The sequence below is a fragment of the Hydra vulgaris genome, chromosome 12 (assembly GCF_038396675.1).
Source record: "Hydra vulgaris chromosome 12, alternate assembly HydraT2T_AEP".
NCBI classification, from domain to species: domain Eukaryota; kingdom Metazoa; phylum Cnidaria; class Hydrozoa; order Anthoathecata; family Hydridae; genus Hydra; species Hydra vulgaris.
The window spans coordinates 40,337,599-40,358,224 of NC_088931.1; the positions used below are offsets into that span (position 1 = coordinate 40,337,599).

Consider the following 20,626-nt stretch of genomic DNA (forward strand, 5'->3'; position numbering starts at 1 on the left):
AAGTATAAGCTTATGTCAATTATAAAGAAAATATTATTAGTATGATAAAATCTCATAACAAATAAGTTATGACTGCAAGTTGACATTTTGCAGCAGTATGAAAAATGTGGACATCATTTTAAAAAACGTTCATTTTAATAATCCTACTTCAATATATTATCTTATTAATTCTTTTATTATTATTATCATTTTCTATTGTATAATTTGAAGGGTAGGGGTGGAGGGGGTAGAATTATAACCAATACATTTAATATTCTATGTAAGTATGACTATTATATTATGCTAGTGGCTTTTTGCCTAGATATTAGCATTACTTCAGAAGTCATGTTTGAAGACAAAATTTTGACATTTGAAGATTTCAAAAGCCATCTAATTATGGATGGCTTGTTGTGAAGCAGTGCATTAATCTGATGCGCTATTATAGCAGTGTCATTTAAATTTGCATTTAAATCTAAAAAATATTTAACAAAATAAATGGATGTAAAAATGTTTGCACTGTTAGAACCATCTAGAATTAATTAGTGATATGGTGATCCCCTCAGGAATGTATTGCAATAACTAATGGTTATTGCAATACATTCAATAAATAATCTGACCTGCATCTGACCTCAAAGACCTGCACTAAAGTCACTTGTCAGAGACCTTGCAGCAGGTCTGTTTAATATACATACACACACAATGATTATAAGTAGAAAAAGAAAACTTATTGCAACAAGTTCATAAAAACTTTAAGAAAGCTTAAAAATGAACAACATGGAACCATAAAAACTTAAAGAAATATTACATTATTGACCATGATTGTTCCATAAAACACCATTATGGTTTCACAAAAATAAAAATACTAATGAGAAGCATGCGAACTTCATTATCAATCAAATAATAACTAACATCATTAAGAAAAAGTTCATGAAACAATATGATTGAATAACATAAATAAATTTATTTATTTTATATAAATAAAAATCTTTTTTAATTACAATTGAATTAACAGTTTTATTGAATGCCAATATAACCAATAACAAAGAATCTATAAAATTATATACCTGTGTGCCAAACTTTTCAAAATGAATACTTTCATCAATAATATAAGAAAGTTCCTTTTCCTTCTTCAAACTAAGTAAAGATTTTTTTGTGTGCTCTATTTCTGCATCTTCGCCGATAAATTGCTCGTGCAAGCCATACCGTGTAAAGTGGTTAACCTAACATTCAAACATATTGAAAGCATTGTGGTTTATTTTAGAAAAATTTATTCATTTAAAAATTTATTTTATAAAACTTTAGAACTTTAAAATATGATTTTTTATTAATATAATTAAAAACTTTTTAATTATGTTATTGAAAATAACAATTGTCATTTGAAAATAAAAATTATGCTATTATTCATTACTAAACAAATTTGACTAAAATTGCCATTTTTTTATGTCAGCATTTTTAAAAAAACTTACTCTAAACACCCATGCACCTTCCTTTGGCTTGTAATCAAGAAACATAGCATCCATGGCAAGTGTTTTTTCTTCAATACGATCAATAAAACCACTTGCTTTCAATCTTTCTGGAGTCTATTGAATTAAAATATACTGCATACAGTTTATATATAATTTACACATGTTTAGGGTCTCACTAACACTTTAGTTATTCGTTTCTAACAAAAGTGTTGAGCTCTATTTATTACTCTCTATTTAACAAGAAGCATGGTAACGAGGTTACGTTAACAAGAGGCTGTTATATCTTTAATATTTTATTTAAAGCTAATTGTATGCAACGTTCAAGAGTATTGTATTACAATGGTGAGTACATACAAAAACGAAGTAAGTTGCTGAGGTATCAACAGTTATACACCCTTTTAGACTTTTTTTTAAATTATAACACTTAGAAAACACAATAACCTCTTAAGTTATAGGGTTTTCAGTTCTTGACAAGGAGCTAACTATAAAAAAATTTATACATTGTTTAATGACCTAAATATTTAACAACTATTTTAAAATTTAATACCTAAGAAAATTAATTTAATAACATTTTACAGTCCAAAATTTTTTTATTTTTAATATTCAATTTCGAAAAATAAAGCTTTCATCTGTGTAAGATGGAACTATTGCTAAGAAAGGTAAATTCTATTTTTAAAGAATACAGATAAATTCTATTATTAAAGAATACAGATAAATTCTATTCTTAAATAATACAGATCAATTCTATTCATAAAGAAAGGTACAGATTAATTCCATTCTTAATGAAAGGTAAAGATGCATAAACCTCTATTCTTTTCATTTTTATAATAAATCATTCTACTATTTAGTGGCAACAACATCTTATACCATCATTAATAATGTATATAACATATCTCTTTAAAAATGATTAAACGAATTTGGATGATTAAACGAATTTTGTAGTCTTAAGTGGCGACAACAATTTGAACCATCGGTAAATTTACAACTTTTTTGGAGATATCAAACACTTGGAATTACTTTGCAACTCATGTACAGGTCAAAATAAAAAAAACAATGATTCATTTCCCAGATTTTCAAATTAGGAAATCAGTGGAGAAAGTTTGATTCAACCAAAACCTTTCCTCTGATTTCCTAACTCAAGATATTTTTTCCCAAATTCAGATATGATTGGCCGAAAGAGACCATTCCTATCCTAAGTGTGGTAAAAATATTGGGTCTTACCAATTGCAAGAAAAATACTGGCTTTAGACTGGCATAAAATATTTAAAGCTGCTAAAAAAAAACCAAGTCCTTAAGATAATCCAAAATATGGTAACAAATGTCTCAGTTTTTAAATCTCTGTATAAAGCTGGATGTCTCGTAGCTATGAAACCTCTAAAAGAAATTATACTCTCAAGTAAATCACTTGAAGCAACAAATAATAGAGATTCATGGAATGTATCTATCCATAACATTAAGGATTACTAATTTGTCTAATGTTCAAATGTAACTTTTAATAGCGTTAATTAATGTTCAACAGCAATCCAATAATGCTGTTTTGTTGAGTCTGTAAAAGAAAAAATATCCTTATTATTACTTCAGTACCTGAAATTAGAACGATAATCTAAGAGATAATCTTTAAAAATTTCTTTGTTGTTTTGTTGGTGAGTTCTACTGAGTCCCAGCTCTGAAAAGTATCTGACATTACTTGGGCTAAAGTAAAGGATGCTAGTCAATGTTCTGAACACCTAACCCTCTAGTGAGCAATGGCCAAAAAAATTGGTGATTTCGCAAATTGATTGCTGTTTCGATTCAAAAAAAATAATTCAAGTTTTTTGAAACATTTCTTTGTTTTTTACTGTTGTTTGCTATCATACATACGTTGCTATCATACATACAGCGCTATACAAAGTTGTTAAAATATTAACATAAATTGAAAAACTCAGAGGTAAAGAAATTTTGTAACCTAATTTAATAAAAATAACTGCCGATTAGGGATTTAAACAGAGCTGATCGCAAACTAGTAACATGTAAACTGTTTAGTTAAATAAATGTTAAGTCTATAATTTTGCTTACTTTTCAACTTCACTTTCACTTAAAGTAATTTGAAATTTGAAAATGGAACTCATCTATGGAACCATTTAAAACGTGACCGTAAAAAGCTACACGAAAAAGCATCTAAAAAGCACGCATCTGCTACAAAAAAAAATGCTGATAACATAATTGAAAAATCATCAGGCTCTTCATAAAACTCACATTTTATTGAACCTCGAATAAATAAATAATGGAATAAAAAAAAAAGATCATGCAATGCTTAGATTTATTTGATCATTTGAGACAGCTCCTGGATCTGGCTTCATCAATTTGTGCTTGGTCAGGGGTGTACACTCGTTCTTTTGTCGGTCGGCAGAAGGGTGACTGAAAGTAATCAGTTCATTAATTTTGGTTGCTCCCCAATTTTTTGAGTCGCCCGTCACAATTTTTATAAACATTTTTGCATTTAGCGGAGTTCTCGCATATTCTATTCATTTTTCATTATAGGGCTAAGTGTAGACTAGAAATATTTTGCGTAAATAAAAGTAATATTGTAAACTATTGATCACGTTCACTTTTCTACTTTCAGATAAAACACATGCCGATATATGTCATTAGGTTTTTCAATTGAGTTGAGCACTTTATCAAAAATATATGCGCTCTTTTTTACAACAACAAAGTATTGACAGATATAAAAAAAAATAATTTACAAATACTTTAAGACCCTTTGCTTTTAATTAGTTGTAATTATTAAGATCATATTTGTTACGGTAGCCTGAATACTATTGATATTTTGAAAGTATTTTAAAGTACTGCATAATTAAATGTAAATTTAAACTGCATTAAAAATTTTAACTGATTTAACAAAAAATATTAATAGAATCTAGATTCGGTATTTGAAAATATTTACTTTTAATTTATTTCTTAAAACAATCTTATACTTAACATTATCTTTTGTTTGTTTATTATAATTTATTTATTTATTTTAATTTTTACGTATTTAATGTAGTATTTTTAATATTATAAACAGATTATAAACAATTTATAGATAAACTTTATAAGTTACCAATAAGTTATTTGTAAAGGTAATTTATGTTCATAAATATATTACTTTAAAAGAACTTTACACGATATTGAACTAGTAAGAAACAAAAAAATTTTAATATATATACAATATATAAATACATTGGTGAAAAGAATTCTCTTAAACAAAATCACTTCTATTTATAAGAAAAAAAATTATTATAAGAAAAATATTTTTTTATAAGAAAAATAAGTGAATTAATAAAAAACAAAAATTTTTAAATTTATTGGTGAAAAGAATTCTCTTAATCAAAACCATTCCATTTTATAAGAAAAAAGAAACTTTTTTAATTTACTTTTGCATCTATGATAATCTATGACGGATTTTTTACGTAATAAATTAGTTTGCAGGCCATAAGATAATAAAGAATATAAAAATAATAATAAATAACAAAGACCATAAAAAACTTTTTTAATAAAAGCTGCGAAACTATTTTACATTGATTTGAAATTAAATTTTACATTCCTTCCAAACTAAATTTAAATCTTTAAAATCATTTTTAATTTAAAGTCTTTTAAAATTAATTTTTTTTTAATAAAACAAGTTGTTTCTTTAAAAAACTTGTGGTTAAATATCTTTTTTTTACGACCTAATAATTTCTGAATAAATGTCACATAAACAATAATTTGAAAATTCCACAAAAAAAATTAGTTTTATTACTTTATCTCTAAATCCTTAAATAAAATTTGTGAAAAAAAAATTAAAATAAAACAGTATTTTTGATTAAATGATAAAACTTTCGTTTTTATTTAGGAAGTATTTTGTTAAATACATTTAAATGCTCGTACAATTTTCTAATTAATAATAGAGAAAATGGAAACAAACTTTGACACTTTTAAAATATAGTTTTATAGAACTATTGAATCAGAAAAAAAAATCAATAGTCGCCTTTTTTGCATCAAAGGAATATTTTTAGTCACTCTTTACAAAATTCGGTTGTCTGGTACTGTCAGATGACCACGAGTGTACATCCCTGTTGGTGTTTATTCAAGGGCAATATCTACCACCGCACCTAACCAACTTAGGAATTTGAGTGATATGGTTGATGATCTATATAATAGCTTCCAACAAAGTATAAAACGGCAGTGTATCACTAAACTTAGCACCACTTTTGATTAATTTAAGACCGACAATGGCGATAACTTTCTTGTTTTGACTTGTCATTATATTTCATCCTTGTGGGTTTTAGAATCATGCTGTTCATTAGTTGTAAATCTGGAAATAATAAATGCTTGTCACAAAGCTATTTCTACTAAAGAAATTATAATACATGTGCTGTCAAAATTTGACTTAACTTCAGATAATATTTTACAAGCTACAACTGAAACTATTCCTAGTATGCATGACACAATTAAACTACTTGGAATAGATTGGCTAGACTGTTGTGCTCATCTCTAACTCCAACACCCAACTCCAACACCCAACTCCAACTTGGTGTGAAATTAGCTATCCAATACTTGTGACATTAATTAGCATAGGGCATAAATTAGTTGGATTTTTTCACTCATCATTGTTTGGACAAGCAGCACTCAGAAAGTGACTCAGATTTCTCAAGGAAAACCTGAGTCAAAGCCTCCAATGGAGGTGGAAACACGCTTTAACACCACTTCTAACTTAATGGGATGAAAAAATCATAGTTCTATAGAACTAGCTCTAGTTGTAGTGCTCACAATAAAAAAACTGTATGAAAATGTCACCGACTTGTCTAACTGAAACGCAAGTAAAATTTTTAACAATTGTTCTATTTTAAATTTGAAGCCACTACTTGCGGAAAGCCACTAAGTGCGGAAAAAAAGCATGAGTGCTAATTTAGTTAATCCTTGTATTACAACTTTGAAAAGTAAATTTGTTAATTTTATCAATTTTCGAAAAATAAATTTGTTGATTATTTTACTACGCAGTTGGAAATCAGGTTTGAATTAAGTGAAGACCTATTTCTTTATCTCTACCTTCTTAGACTTATTTACTTACTTTTTAGAGTTAGCTTAAACCCTCAATTTAAATTAGCAATGCTTAACTTGGCAGAGATGCACATTGTGGAATCTTACTTAATAGTCTGAAAAAAAGCACGATTTAAGTATTTTGATGTATAAATCCCGATGAAACTCAAGGGAACAATTTCTCATCTGAAACAAATTGAAACTCAATATAAAAAGTTTGAACATTTTTCTGAACAATTTCTAAAAATTGTACCCTTTAGATCAGCAATTGAAATTTGAAATTACTGCGTACATTGAAAACATTGGGACGTTCAGATTGTCCTATAATCAAGTTGCACTTGATTTTCTTGCTGTACAAGCTATAAATTGTTCATCAGAAAGAGTTAACTCTGTGGGGGGAGAAGTAAAGGGGACTAATATATATATATATATATATATATATATATATATATATATATATATATATATATATATATATATATATGCATGTATGTATTTTTGTGTTCATTAACTTTATATAGTTTTTTAACTTTATTTAATTGCTTTTCTAGATTAAAATTTAGACTCTAGGTCGTGACATAACAAATACATCAAACTTAGCTGTAACAAATAATAAAAAACAAAGGTTGCTAAAATATATATAAAACTGTGTGTGCAACAAAAATTTTTTTAAATTGAATAAAAATTTTAACCTTTATTGGTGTTTGGGTTGATTTATCGTTTGGCCAAACTTTGAGCAATGTAATTTCAGCTGGTTTATTTAATTCATTCCCAATCTCAGGCTTATTTACATAATTATCTGGGTAGACTTCAACTTCACGCCGTCGAAAAAAAACTAAACAAACATTAAATTTGCAGTCTGAAAAAGTTTCTGAAAATAATTACTAAAAAACTAATAGCACAGCGCTGTTACATAAATTAATACTATTGTATATCTAAATAATTTTTATAAAAAACAACAAAAAAGATTTACCTATTTCATCAAGGTTCAAGCCGTAAACATTAGTAACACCAAGAAATTTAACCTCTCCATAACCATCTCTTCCAACAATAAAATCTCGAATTAAACATTGTTCACTTTTTACCATTTCATCCAAATCTTTTAAAGGAGGCTTCGTATAGTACTCAGGCCTATAAAAAAATAATGATCTACCAGCTCTATCAATTCCTTAAACCTAAAAATTTTAAAAATTTGCAAAAAGTGCAAAATTTTTTTTTGAAAAACAAATAAAATAACAACCTTGACAACTTAATATGACTCAATGGAAGTTCTTCATTCTCTGTCTGAGTATAGGTTACAACAGGAGACTCTTCTTGGTAGCTTTGCGAAAGAGGAGTCAATAGGTATCCTTTACGCTTAGTTGGTAACGGAGTCTGGGCATTATGATTTAATTCAGTTATAGTACTATCAAATACTTGTCCGTTCTGAGGTGAATCAACTGTGCTCTGAGGGCTCAAAACAGATTTCGGTTTAATATCAGGAGGAGGAGCAATAAGGTCATCATCTACAGTTCGAAATTTTAATGTAACATCATCTGCCACATTATCCTTCAAAAATTTAAATAAATTAAATATAAGATGCCTAATGGTTTTTCTAGTTATTATTACATTGTAATAATTTTTAAAAATATCTAGTAATAATTTTTAAAAATAATTTTGATTAATAATTTATTAAGGCACCATCTTAATATAATTGCTACAGAAACGTTAAATGTTTAATGTTTAACGTTGTTTCATTAGTTATTAGGCTTTGAAAGAGCGCGTTCTCAAAATGCATGCGGTCATTGGAGAAAGATCTTTTAAGCGAGTTAAAACTTTTTTCCTTTTGGAATTTAATTATTAGTTTAGATATATTACATAAAGAATCATATTAAGATAAATAATCATCGTTAAGATCATATTATAATTGAAGTAAGTATATAAAATAGTTATATATACATTTTTATTAGATAAAGTAGAAAGGATTTAAATTTTTATTAGATAAACTAGAAAAGATTTAAAGTAGAAAGGATTTAAATTTTTATTAGATAAACTAGAAAAGATTTAAAGTAGAAAGGATTTAAATTTTTTAAATCGTTTATATTTTGTTTATTTTAGTTTTTCTTTTAGCAGTTTTATTTTTATTATTTTATTTTTTAGAAGGAAAATAGGGACATGAATGTTATTTAAAGTTATACTATTGCTATTTCCATAAAATGGTTATTACTACTTTGAAATTTCTGTGATGCTATTAACTATTTTTGCTCTTTTTAAGAAAATTTAGAAAAATAGATTAAAATTTTGTGCCAACACTGACATGCCATGTCACATGTTTTTGTATGTAAAGGTTGAATTTTGTTATGATGATTACAGTTCTTATGAAAAAAAAAAAGGTAAAGAGTATTGTTTGTAAATATATATTTTGTTTACTTTGAATCTTTTTAAATTTTCTCACATCATTTTTAAAATTTTTGTTTGCACACATTTATTGTTTTACATATATGCTTTTTTGATATTTATGTGTATGTGGTAATAAGAGCTTTATAGTTGTTTTATCAATGTGTTTTTATAATAATGTAAAGTGTTTTTTTATTGTTTGTGTATGTGTTAATATGTGTTATATAACTGTTTAAAGATGTGTTTAAATATGTATATAAGGTATATATTTAACTTTATATACATATTTAAACACATTTATTGTGCTTATAGTTGGTACAATGTTTATATTATGTTGTTTCCGTGTTTTCAAAGTGCTGTGACTTGGTAAACGTTTAGAGCAAGATTTGTCAACTTTGCCAGCAAAGTGATGTACTTACAACAGAGGGTTACACGATAGTATTTAGTGTCAAACTGTTACTGCTTTAGGACTTGCTGTTTTCAAGCCTTTATTATTAATTATTCTAAAAATACATAATAATGTATTTTAATAACATTTTGCATAATGTTGTTACTTATGTTCTGTTATATATGAATGTTTTCTTACTTAAGTTAGGTTATATACATATTATATTAACTTATGGTGTGTGCTATTATTGTGTGTTGTTGCTGTGATGTTTTTTTTGTTATCTTTTATATTGATACACATTTGGCTTGTCTTCATGTTGGTGTCTATTGTTAAAAATAGTAAATAGGTAATTTTATCAAAAATCACTGCTTTTAATCATTCACTAAAAGCCAATATAAATTATTTTGCATATATATATATGCATTTATATTTGCATATATATATAAAATTTATTTTATCTCAATTTGATTTTTTGTCTTTAGCGCTGTTTACTACATGATTTTGCTATAAATATATTGGAATCATGATGTTCCAGCATAAATTATTTTGTAAAAGCTAACATGAAATAGTAATATTTTACAACTACTACTCTGGTAAATCACAATAGCTTTTCTCTATAAGGTACACTGATTTTTATTTTTTGTATGTAATGTTTTTCTTATTTATTTACTTATTCATTACATTTTTTATTTTAGATTTATCAGATGATGTATTTATGTGGTATAGAAGAACAAAATATTGTAAAGTTTTGTGAATTTTTTAAAAATGCTTACTTATAATTTTTTTGAAGAAATAATATTTAAGTTTGCATTAAAGGGTTTACAACGCTTTTTTTTTAAATTTTTCTTTGAATTGAATTAATTGAATGTCCCAAATTGTTGACGATGAAGGTTTGTATTTATTTAGATGTGTATTATGTTACTGATTCGTATCATGTTATGTAGTTAGTTTTTAAATATATCTTTATTTTTAGTCGCTGAATTACTAAGAAGTAAGTTTTGTTTTATTTTGTTATAATTAAATGTTACAAATTGCAGTTCGTATATGTTTGTTGATTTAAATTAGCTTTACAATAATAAAATGGTTTAGATGAAAATTTTTGTAAATTAATTCAATCCAGAAAGATTAAATATCTATTTTAATATTGAAGTAATTAAAGAGGTTTAAGAAAGAATCAACTTCAATATTTGTTTGCTTTTCTGTTTAGATGACAACAGTATTATTGGAGAAAGTTAAAGCATTTTTACTTTTTAAAAAGGAAAAAAAATACTTTTTAATATATCTGTTTTTTTTAAAGTAGGTTTAAAATTTCAGGTTTTTAAAATCTTATGTATTATAATCTTAAATATTTTTTAATTACTTAAAAAATATCTCTATGTTAAACTACACCAGGTTGTAGAAAATAGTTATAGTTAATGATAAGGTTGTAGACTGTTAGAGCAGATTAAATAGATCAAAGATCTATTTAATCTACTTAACCTACTGCCAAATTGAAAATTCACTATCAATTGTTTGTTTGTTTTTCTGTTTAGTTGACAACAATGAAGAGAGAGGTAGTAAGTTCAAAAGGATTTTTATTTTTTATAAAGTAACTAAAATGTTTTTTAAAATATTGTTGTTGACTTTAAAGTAAAACAGTATGTTTTTATAAATTTATACAATAAGCCCAAGAACATAGGTCCTACTTAAAATTATATTCTCAATATTAAAGAGAAGAAATTTAAAATTCTTAGTAAAACAGATTTTTATCATTTTATATCAAGTTAGTTTAATTAAGATTTTGTTTTCTTTAGTTGATCAAGAGAGAGCCAATAAAGGTATTAGTTACATTAGTTAAACGAATTTATCTTAAAAAAATTATGTAGATATTTTAACGTCTATACATTTAAGTGCTTTTATTGTTTAGACACAGAATTGAAGAGTGAAATAAGTCAGTGTTTTTGCTATTAGATATTTGTTAATAGGAATTTGTTTATTCGTACTGTAACTGTAACTTTAAAACTTCAAGTACTTTATTTTCTTTTAGGAGAGTTGGAAAAAAAACTAAGTATAAGTTATATGATTAGTATAGTTAAATAAATGAAGCATTTATATCTGTACCTCAAAAGTCAAAGAAATTGTCCAGGAGAGAGGAAATAATAAAATAATTAGTCTTTATTGGCTCATTCTTGATGGTTAAATTTATGTTATTTTTTTCGTGTTTCATTTAATTTGTCTTCAGGCACATGAAATATAATTTTGACAAAAATAAAAAATAAAAAGTTAAATTAAAAAAAGTGAAAAGTCATTTCTGGACAACAGACATTTTTCCTTTGAACGTTGTGGAGACACCAGACCCTTTATATTGACCTAACTTTGTTTCACATTGTCGTAGGACAACAGTCTTTATACCTCTGTAGATACTGAAAAAACTAAAAAAATCTCATACATAACTCATTTTCACAAAAAAATGGACAACCAACCTTTGTCTTCTGAGGTACAGGTATTAAGATTTAAAGTTTATTTTAGTTTTGGTTTAGTTTATAATTAATTTTACTTTTTGTTAGTTTTAGCTTCAGTTATCTTTTTTCTTACTTTAGACAACTTTATGGAGGAAATGAGGGGAATAGGTAAAAAAAACTATAATTATATATTTATTTAAATGTAAATATTATTTTATCAATTATTTTGAGGTATATTTTTTGTCTTTAGTGTCTGGTAGAAGCATAACTGGTAGGGCTGTGTTTTAAATTTTATATATTTTTTATGGAGAAATATGTGCAACAGGTGAAAGAAATATTTAATATAAATATGACATTTTCAGACTGTCGCATTTTACTCATATTTTTATTAAAATTAAATTTTTCACAAGTTTAACCCTTTTTAATTTACTCTAATTTTTTTTTTTTTTAATATTTTTAGTGTCTTCTTCATCCTGTGAAAAGGTGAGGTTATGCTTTATATTTTGATTAAATAAAATTGCAAATATTTTTAATTTTTATTATACCCTTCTATTTGTAATTTTAGAGTTGTTAACATTTGAGCAATACAGAAGTCATCGCTCCCAACATCCAGGGCCTCTCTCAAAGAGGTCCTTCAATAAGTGGTGTAGTAATGGCGGTATGGATGAGCCATCCTTTAAATAAGAGCTCATCCATACCAGGGTGTTGGGAGGCACTGAAGAAAAAACAGCAACCAAAAGGTTGTAAATGTCTTCTATTAGTGAAGATATTTATAACTTTTTTGTTGCTGCTTTTTTTTTTTTTTTTTTTTTTTTTTGATTTTTTTTTTTTATAATATGTTGTATATTTGGTTTGTTTTCGTCTTTTTTAATTAAAATTTTATTTGTTTTTCACCAATTAAATCAAATATAGTTAAATTGATTCATTACCCAATTACCATAATATGATGCTACATTCTATTGTTAAAAATAATTAATTGGTAGTTTAATTTATTGAACTCACTGCTTTTAAAATTTACTATAAGCCAAGACAATATATTTAGCTATATAAATGCAATTTATTTATATCTCAATTTGATTTTTTATCTTTAATGTTTATAGTTTGGCTCCTTGAAGCATTTGTTATTTTGTTTTTAATTAAAATATTTTAAATCTATTGCAATGTCTTTTAAATTAAACTAAAGTTTACTAAAAGCCAACATAAAATAACGCCATAAAACAACAATGACAAGCTGCATTATGACAGCAGTTTAAGTATGACAACAGGTTACCGAAAAGCAGGTAAATTTTTTTCCAGTTTTTTTTTTTTTTTTTGTCTACTTATATGTTACAATTTTTATTTTTAGGTTTGTCATATGACGCATTAATGCAATATAAAAGATCAAAGTTTACATATTTTTTTAAATTTGTTATACATATGTTTGATTGTAAATTAAATTTTTTTTTGTTTGAAACGTATTTGTACTCAATTACTTAGTTATTTTCTAATAAATTTGTTTAGTAGTGTGCATTTAACGTTTTAAAGACTATTTCCTATTTTAAAGAAACATGTATCAAGGGGTTACCAAAAAATTAATAACTCATGTATAATTTACGTTCACTTTATATTAATTTTATTAATTAAAGTTCATGTTATAAAAAATAACAAGAATTTAGCTTTACTTTTTTGTCAATTTAAAGCATGATGAAGTGTTATTATTTTGTGTCAGTAACTTAAAACGTATTGTGTTGAACTTAGTAATGTCGAGGAAAATGGTTCTACCTTACACTAATATGACCTATGTCAGTTGTAAGTTACTCAAATAATGTTAAATAATTGGTAAATTATTTTACCTCCTCATACTTTTTATGTTAATTTAACAAATGGTTTAACTTTTTCAATTTGAAGGCGTTTTTCTAAAAGGGTATTAGTTAAGGTTTGGCAACTTTAAATTGTGGAAAACAGCCACTATAAATTAAGTAACAGACCGACCATAACCCGCATTACGGGTTGCTTTCTACTAGTTAAAATAATTGGTTTTTAATTTATTACTTCATAAAATTAACAGTATTATGTAATCCTATTTTTCTAACTTGAAAACCTATTTTTTAACTGTAAAACTATTGCATTACAAAACATTTCGTGAAGATATAGCATAAGCTCGATATTGATATAAGTATGCATGTGCCATTGCATAGATACAAAATATCATTTTAGAGTAATAATTGAAGTTTCTGAAGTAAATTTAGAAAAAAAAATTTAAAACAAACTATACCCTTTCGAAAATCTTGCTAATTTTAAATGTAAAGTTTTATAGCATTGTTATATGTTAAAGAGTTAGTAAGGATCATATTTAATAATAAAATATAATGATAATAAATTAAACGTCTTAATTTTGAGTAATATTATCTTATTAGGCAAAATTAACAGTAACATACAGAAAGTGATTTTTTCTTTATTACAAGCTTCTTTACATTTCTTTTAGGCATAAGTGATGGACTAAGATCGTTTTCTTCTTCCAAACCTTCAAACAAGCGATACTGAAAATATTTAGTTACAATAATTTTACAAGAAAAAGTTTCAAACAAAATTTTTCATCTAAAGCAAAACTTCATTTAAAATCAAAATCTTTTAAAAAGATTGATTAGTTTGTAACACCTATGATATTATAAACTCTAATATTTAATTTAATGTTTTATTTTAAAAAATTAATACAACTAACCTTTCCCATTGAAGGAGATGAAATGGGTCTAGGTTTTACACGTGCAGTGGGTCGGGAAAAAACCTGTACACATCAATTGATATAAAAACATTAAAAAGAAAACTCCCAATATTATTTTTAAACTAAAGACTAAATACCTTGTATTGTGACGAAGATTCTTTAACTGTTATCTGCTGAGGAGGCTTTTTTTCTTTGCTTGAATCCTTTTAGATGTTTATATAAAAAATATTAAAAATGTTTAATAAATTAAAATAAATTTGTAAAATAAAAGCTGGATATGAAACAATAAATTAAAGAAGTATATATATGTTTGTATATATATTACACATACACACAATTATACACACACACACACACACACACACACACACACACACACACACACACACACACACACACACACACATATATATACACAACTAAAAATCTGTATTTAAAGCAGTGTAATGTTATACTGAAATAGCCTGCTGCCAGGGGTTTCAGTACATACATCAATTATTTTATAGCCTGTTGTTGCAAAGGAATCCTACTACATCAACTGAGGGTTTGGGATGAGGTAGCAATCTTTTCTGTCATTATTCTTTTTTTCCTTTTTTTAAAAAAACGTATGCTATAAAGATAAGCAAAACTAATAAGCAATTGCTGATCTATATAAGCTATAGCACATTTATATACACAGTACATGCTTTATGTAAAAATTGATTTTTATGATATTTGCATTTTAACTATTTATCATTTTAATTTGTTTTTACTTTTTGTTAATATTAAATTCTACTATTCTTTGTTATGAACTAATAAAATTTCCTGCCCATTTATGATTTTAGAAAACTAATTAAGTATGACATTTACAGATGAGAAAGAGTTAAAAAAATTTAAAAATATGTAAAAGTTTATTTTAAGGTTTCAAGTTTTACTTTTTAAGTATTTTACAACTAAGTTGAGTTTGCGTAATGAAAATACACAATGTACATATAATATCTAAAGAATTAAAGAATTATTTTGATTTGCATTTTGAAAAATAAAAGTTTTAAAAAAAGCAAGCAGAGGATTTGAACCTCCGATGCGCCGTCTTTAACTACTTTATAAGCAGAAAGTTTTGAAAAGTATGCTTTTAATTTAAACATAATCGAAAAATTTTTTATTTCAAATAAAATATTTTATCAGCATTGTTTTATGTTAAATAAGAGGAAGTTTTAAAATTACATAATATCAAGTAAAGTTGGGAGTTTATAGCTACTTTCGTACTCCCCTTTTAAAAAATTCTGAACCAAATGTGCAACAACAACAGAATTAAAAAACCATCAAAATAATAATAATAGGGCTGAGACGCCCTGATGTAAAATTGCATGAGGCATTGTCGATGTGCACACGGTTAGATTATTGAATATGTATATTATTAAATATATTTTCAATGTGTTAAGTAATGAAACATGATGATGCATTGATGAATGATGTATTGAAGTATAAAATAAATGATGTATTGAAATCGAAAATAAATGATTACAAAATGTTTGATCCAAGCTAGAAACTTCCCTTTAATGCCATTGGCTGATAATTTTTTAATTAATTGTTTATGCGAGACTTTGTGTTCTATTTGAATGCTGGTAAATTGTAGATGTTAGAAATCACGTAGATGCGTGTTGAAAGTCACGCGTTATTTTAAAATCCATATATAATAAGTCAACCTTCTTACCATCGCAAGCACCACTTGTGATGATGTCCAAAGATTCTAGCAAGTTTGTGGCACATGATTTTTGTTTAACAAATCTATGCAGTTGTTTAGAAATTAAATCAGTAACTATATTATTGATTGTATTTTGAGTAATGTTCTTTGTTTAGTTTTAACAAATGAACAAAATAACTTTGGATTAGTTTTGATTTTATTTAATAGTTGTTTTTCATATTCAATTTTAAATTTTTTTATAGACCTTGGTATCATCCGTTTTATATTCATTTTGTAAATGATGATTTTTAAAATTCATAGCGCTTAATCTATGCCATAGATTACGCTTTAATTTTTTAAATATTTTTGGGAATGTTAGGAAAGAGCGAGAAATTTTTTTGAACCAAAAGTTTCTTTGGTATAAAAGTGTTGCATAAATTGTAATACTTTATAAGGAATTTTTTATAGCATTCATCCATAGTACTATTATCTGAAGTAAAACTGCAATCAACATTAGAAAAGGCTAGGTTTAGTTTTTCATAATTACCATTATGAATATTTTTTCCATTATATCTTAGATCTTGCTGATTTGTTATTAAAATGTACAACTTTCAATTAAATACATAATGCGCTCATTTTATTTCACCTAATTGTGGGGGTCTTATTTAAAATTTTTGTGGGGAGAGAGTGGTGGGAAAACATTAGATTACATCTATAATTAGTATTTTTGTAGTTTGTCAATCTACAATTATTAAATGAAGTTAAATATTTTTTGTAAATATATTTCTTTTTGTATTTTCTTTTGTTACTTTGTATTTGTAATTGTAAATAATAAAATTTTGTTTTGTTAATTATATTTTATTTAAAAATATTTTTGTTCTTTTTATATAAAAGAATTGTTTTGTTTTTAAATAAATTTTGTTTAAAAGATATATTTTGTTCCTTTTTTTAAACAATGAATGCTTTTTTTTATTGCGAAAAACTTATATATTTTGTCCATTTTCCTAGAAATTGCTATTTTGCTAATTGTAAATAAGTATATAAACTTATATAAGCAAGTATACACTTTTATTATTTTGGAAAAAGATTATTTTTAATTAAAATAACTTTTTTCACATGCTGAAATAACATAAGACAAAGGTGTTCTTAGTGGGAGGGTCTAAACTTTATTATAATTATAAATTTTGAAAAACACCAGGAGAAATGTCAGTTGTTATCTGTGTTAAAGATACTTTTGTGATTAGCGTGTTTAAGTAATTATTTAGGTAAGTCTGCGCATATAACATTAAAATTAGAATTTCTTTTCAAATTTCTTTCCTAAACTAGGAAGATGTTAAGTTCAAACCCTTTTTTTTTCTTGAAATAAACAGGGAGAGGTTTCTAATAAGCATTAAGTACGCAAAAAAGAATACGCATATTTTCTCCCATGTTTATTATAAGAAGTTTTCTAGTATGAAAATTTAGTTGTTAACGCAAAGCCTAGATTTTTAAATGAATATTTTCTAAATTTTACTAAAAAACATTAAAGTAACAAGATCATATAAAGAATAAGTTAAGAGATGGTTGGTGTTGAATAGACTTACTAAGACCCGTATTCTACGGGTCCAGATAGCTAGTCTACTTAAATGACCTATTTCTGATTTGCCACTTTATCAGCTTCCTACCAATGGAACAGTTTTAAGCCATTACTTATATTAGACATTATCTTATCAGCTCTAGATCTAATTGATTTAAAGCTTAAAAAGAAACTTTGCATGTGGAACTGGAAAATTTTTTGATATGTTATTCAAAGAAAACCCTACATGTCATCGAGAAATTAAAAACTTTTGTCTTCTCCAAAAAATAGTAAACCTATGGAAACTCTATGGGTTTGGCAAATATTTAATTTCTGAATTAAAAAATTCTTAAAAAGTTTGTAAGACTCCACAAAAAAATGTCAGCTTATGGTACAACAACAAAAACTGACTTGAAAGATAGACAGCAGAGTACAAAAAAAGAGAGAGTTTCAAATAAAGACATTTTAACATTATTTTGTAATATGAGGATTTGTGTAATGATATAATATACTTAGATTTGATATGCAGAGCATTCGATATATATAACTATATGAAACTTTTTTTAGGGTATAATAGAAGGTCTTTTTGATGTTGGCAACGCAAACATAGAAGAATTAATTTGTCAGAGTATTGATATGCCTAGAAATAAAAAGAGTATGAGAGATCTTTCATTCATTAAAATTTAGAGGAATGAAAGAGTTTGGTTCATTAGTCAAATTTAAGAAAAGGGATTATTATTAGGAGTTGAAAGAAAAATGGAGAGATACATAAGGTATGATGAATACACGAAAAAAATGGTGGCTTTGCTATTGCAGCATGCCTTGAAGTCAAAAAACAAAAAAGTAATTTTATGTTTAGAAGGTATTTATTTTCTTTGTTAAATTGTTTTTAACCTTTTATGGCTTTTTTTAAAAAAACATCTGCTTCAAACTTATATCTTTAGAACCTTCTTTATAGTTTATATTTTATATAAACTATAAAGCAAATTTATAATCAATAATGACAGTTGTATGTGTTTGTTTTTCTTTATTTACTTTAGGTATTTGGACTTCATTGGAGCTATTGTCATTCTACTTTATAGTTTTTATTTTATATTTCAGAGTGACGATAATTCCAATGAAGTCCATATACCTAAATTGAATAAAGAAAAACAAACACACGCAACTGTCATTATTGATTATAACGTTATTACCAAAGATAGCCTTATTTCAGCAGCAACACTTTTAAGTTTAAGAAAAAGGGATCAGTTACAGAGATCAAACAATATTTATTGCTTGTGTAATAAACTACTTAGGAGTAGAAATAAAACTAAATAGAGAGACTGTAAGACAGAAGCGCTATGAAACTGTAGCCCACAAAGTTATTGAAGTACAAGGAAACTATAGAGATGAATTAGTAGTAGTAGTAGTAGTAGTAGATGCTGTAGCCGCCCGAAGACGACGAGTGTGTGTATTAATAACACACTTAGACAGCCGTGTCAGTATTAATTTTATTTAAAAGAAGCCAATTGTCTAATTGTGCTTTAAAACTGTTTACTGATTTTGCATTGACTACATCTTTAGGTAGTTTATTCCATGGTTTTATTATTCTGTTAGTAAAGAGTGAGTGTCTTAAGTTGCACTTTGTTTTTTTGCGTTCAAACCTGACACCGTTTCCTCTAGATAATTGAAAATCATTAGGCTTGAAACCGTTTAAAAAGTCCACATTTTCAATCTTATTTAATAACTTATAAGTCTGGATCAAATCTCCACGAAGTCTGCTTTCACATAATGGGCTGAGGCCAAGAATCTCCAGTGTTTCCTCGTATTTCATTTTTGCCAGAGTCGGATTGAGTCTCGTAGCCCTGTATTGAACTTTCTCGAGCAGTTCTATTTCTCCTTTAAGCTGAGGGGAACCGCGAATTCAATTATTAGGCGAACAAACATCACGTATAAGACTTTAAGAGTCTGCACATCCGGTTTCACAAATGTGTTTTTAATCATTGAGTTCACATCGATCATTATTTTGGTGTCATCGGCATAGAGCTTGGCTACATTTTGTATTCTATCCGGCAGGTCATTTATGAACAAAACAAACAATATCGGGCCAATTACTGATCCCTGCGGAACTCCGCTGTAGATATCGCGCCAGCTCGAAACAGTATCACCGTTGACTACGCGTTGGTTTTTATCTTTTAAAAATTCCTCTAACCACTTTAGCAGCTTTCCTGTAATTCCATACGCTTTTAATTTTAAAACGAGTCTTTTGTGTGGCACTGTGTCGAAAGCTTTCGCAAAGTCTAAATAAACCACATCTACCGGACGATTCAGTGCGATATTTTCTGTTAAATAATCCACAGTTTCCATGAGATTTGTCATGCATGATCTAGATTTAACAAATCCATGTTGACAGATTAACAGATAAAAAACTTGTTATCCATTTTGATAGTAAAGTAGTTTGCCATATTGAAGAAAAATTGAAGCAGAAAATTACAAATATAAAATTAAATTGTGAACAAATTGCTATTTCTGTTACAAGCCCAGAATTTAAAGATCATCTTCTTCAAGAAGTTGTACATAGTAACACTGGAAAAGCACTTGATCAGGGTCTAGTTTTACAAAATCTGTTGGATATTTTAAAGTAAACTAAGTTTTTGCAGTTTTTACTAACACTGCTACAAAAGGTAGATTAGATGGAACAATTATGATTAACAAGAATGAAAAAAAAAAAAAAAAAAAAAAGCTTTGGTTGGCTGTTTGGTTTTGTAGAAATCATATTTACAAACTGCAAATTAAACATGGGCTATAACTGAGATCAAAAACAGGCCCAATAAAAAGGGCCAACTAATGCACTTTATTCTAACTTTAGGAAGTGATGGGAGGAATTTTTGCCATTAACTTCTGCTCCTGATGCTAAATATGGATTTAAATTTTTTTTTGAGAATTCACTCACTTTTGACTCCGGCATATACAGTTTGTATTTTGAAATAAAGGGTTTTATAGAGTTCCCTTTGAATAGCACAACTTTTCCAAAGAATGAT

At 26.5% G+C, this 20,626-nt stretch overlaps 1 protein-coding gene across 2 annotated transcripts in view; it reads right to left on the reverse strand.

The window, feature by feature from the left end:
- Positions 1-20,626, reverse strand: part of LOC100207789 (nuclear pore complex protein Nup98-Nup96) — a 77,602-nt gene that overhangs the window by 14,163 nt on the left and 42,813 nt on the right. For both annotated transcript variants that reach the window (XM_065813230.1, XM_065813229.1), the window contains exons 13-20: positions 14,526-14,591; positions 14,389-14,451; positions 14,105-14,206; positions 7,723-8,030; positions 7,456-7,613; positions 7,175-7,317; positions 1,446-1,559; positions 1,044-1,199 (exon numbers count right to left, since the gene is read on the reverse strand). In XM_065813230.1, the coding sequence (XP_065669302.1) occupies positions 1,044-1,199; positions 1,446-1,559; positions 7,175-7,317; positions 7,456-7,613; positions 7,723-8,030; positions 14,105-14,206; positions 14,389-14,451; positions 14,526-14,591 (1,110 nt within the window). The remainder of the gene's footprint in view (positions 1-1,043; positions 1,200-1,445; positions 1,560-7,174; positions 7,318-7,455; positions 7,614-7,722; positions 8,031-14,104; positions 14,207-14,388; positions 14,452-14,525; positions 14,592-20,626) is intronic.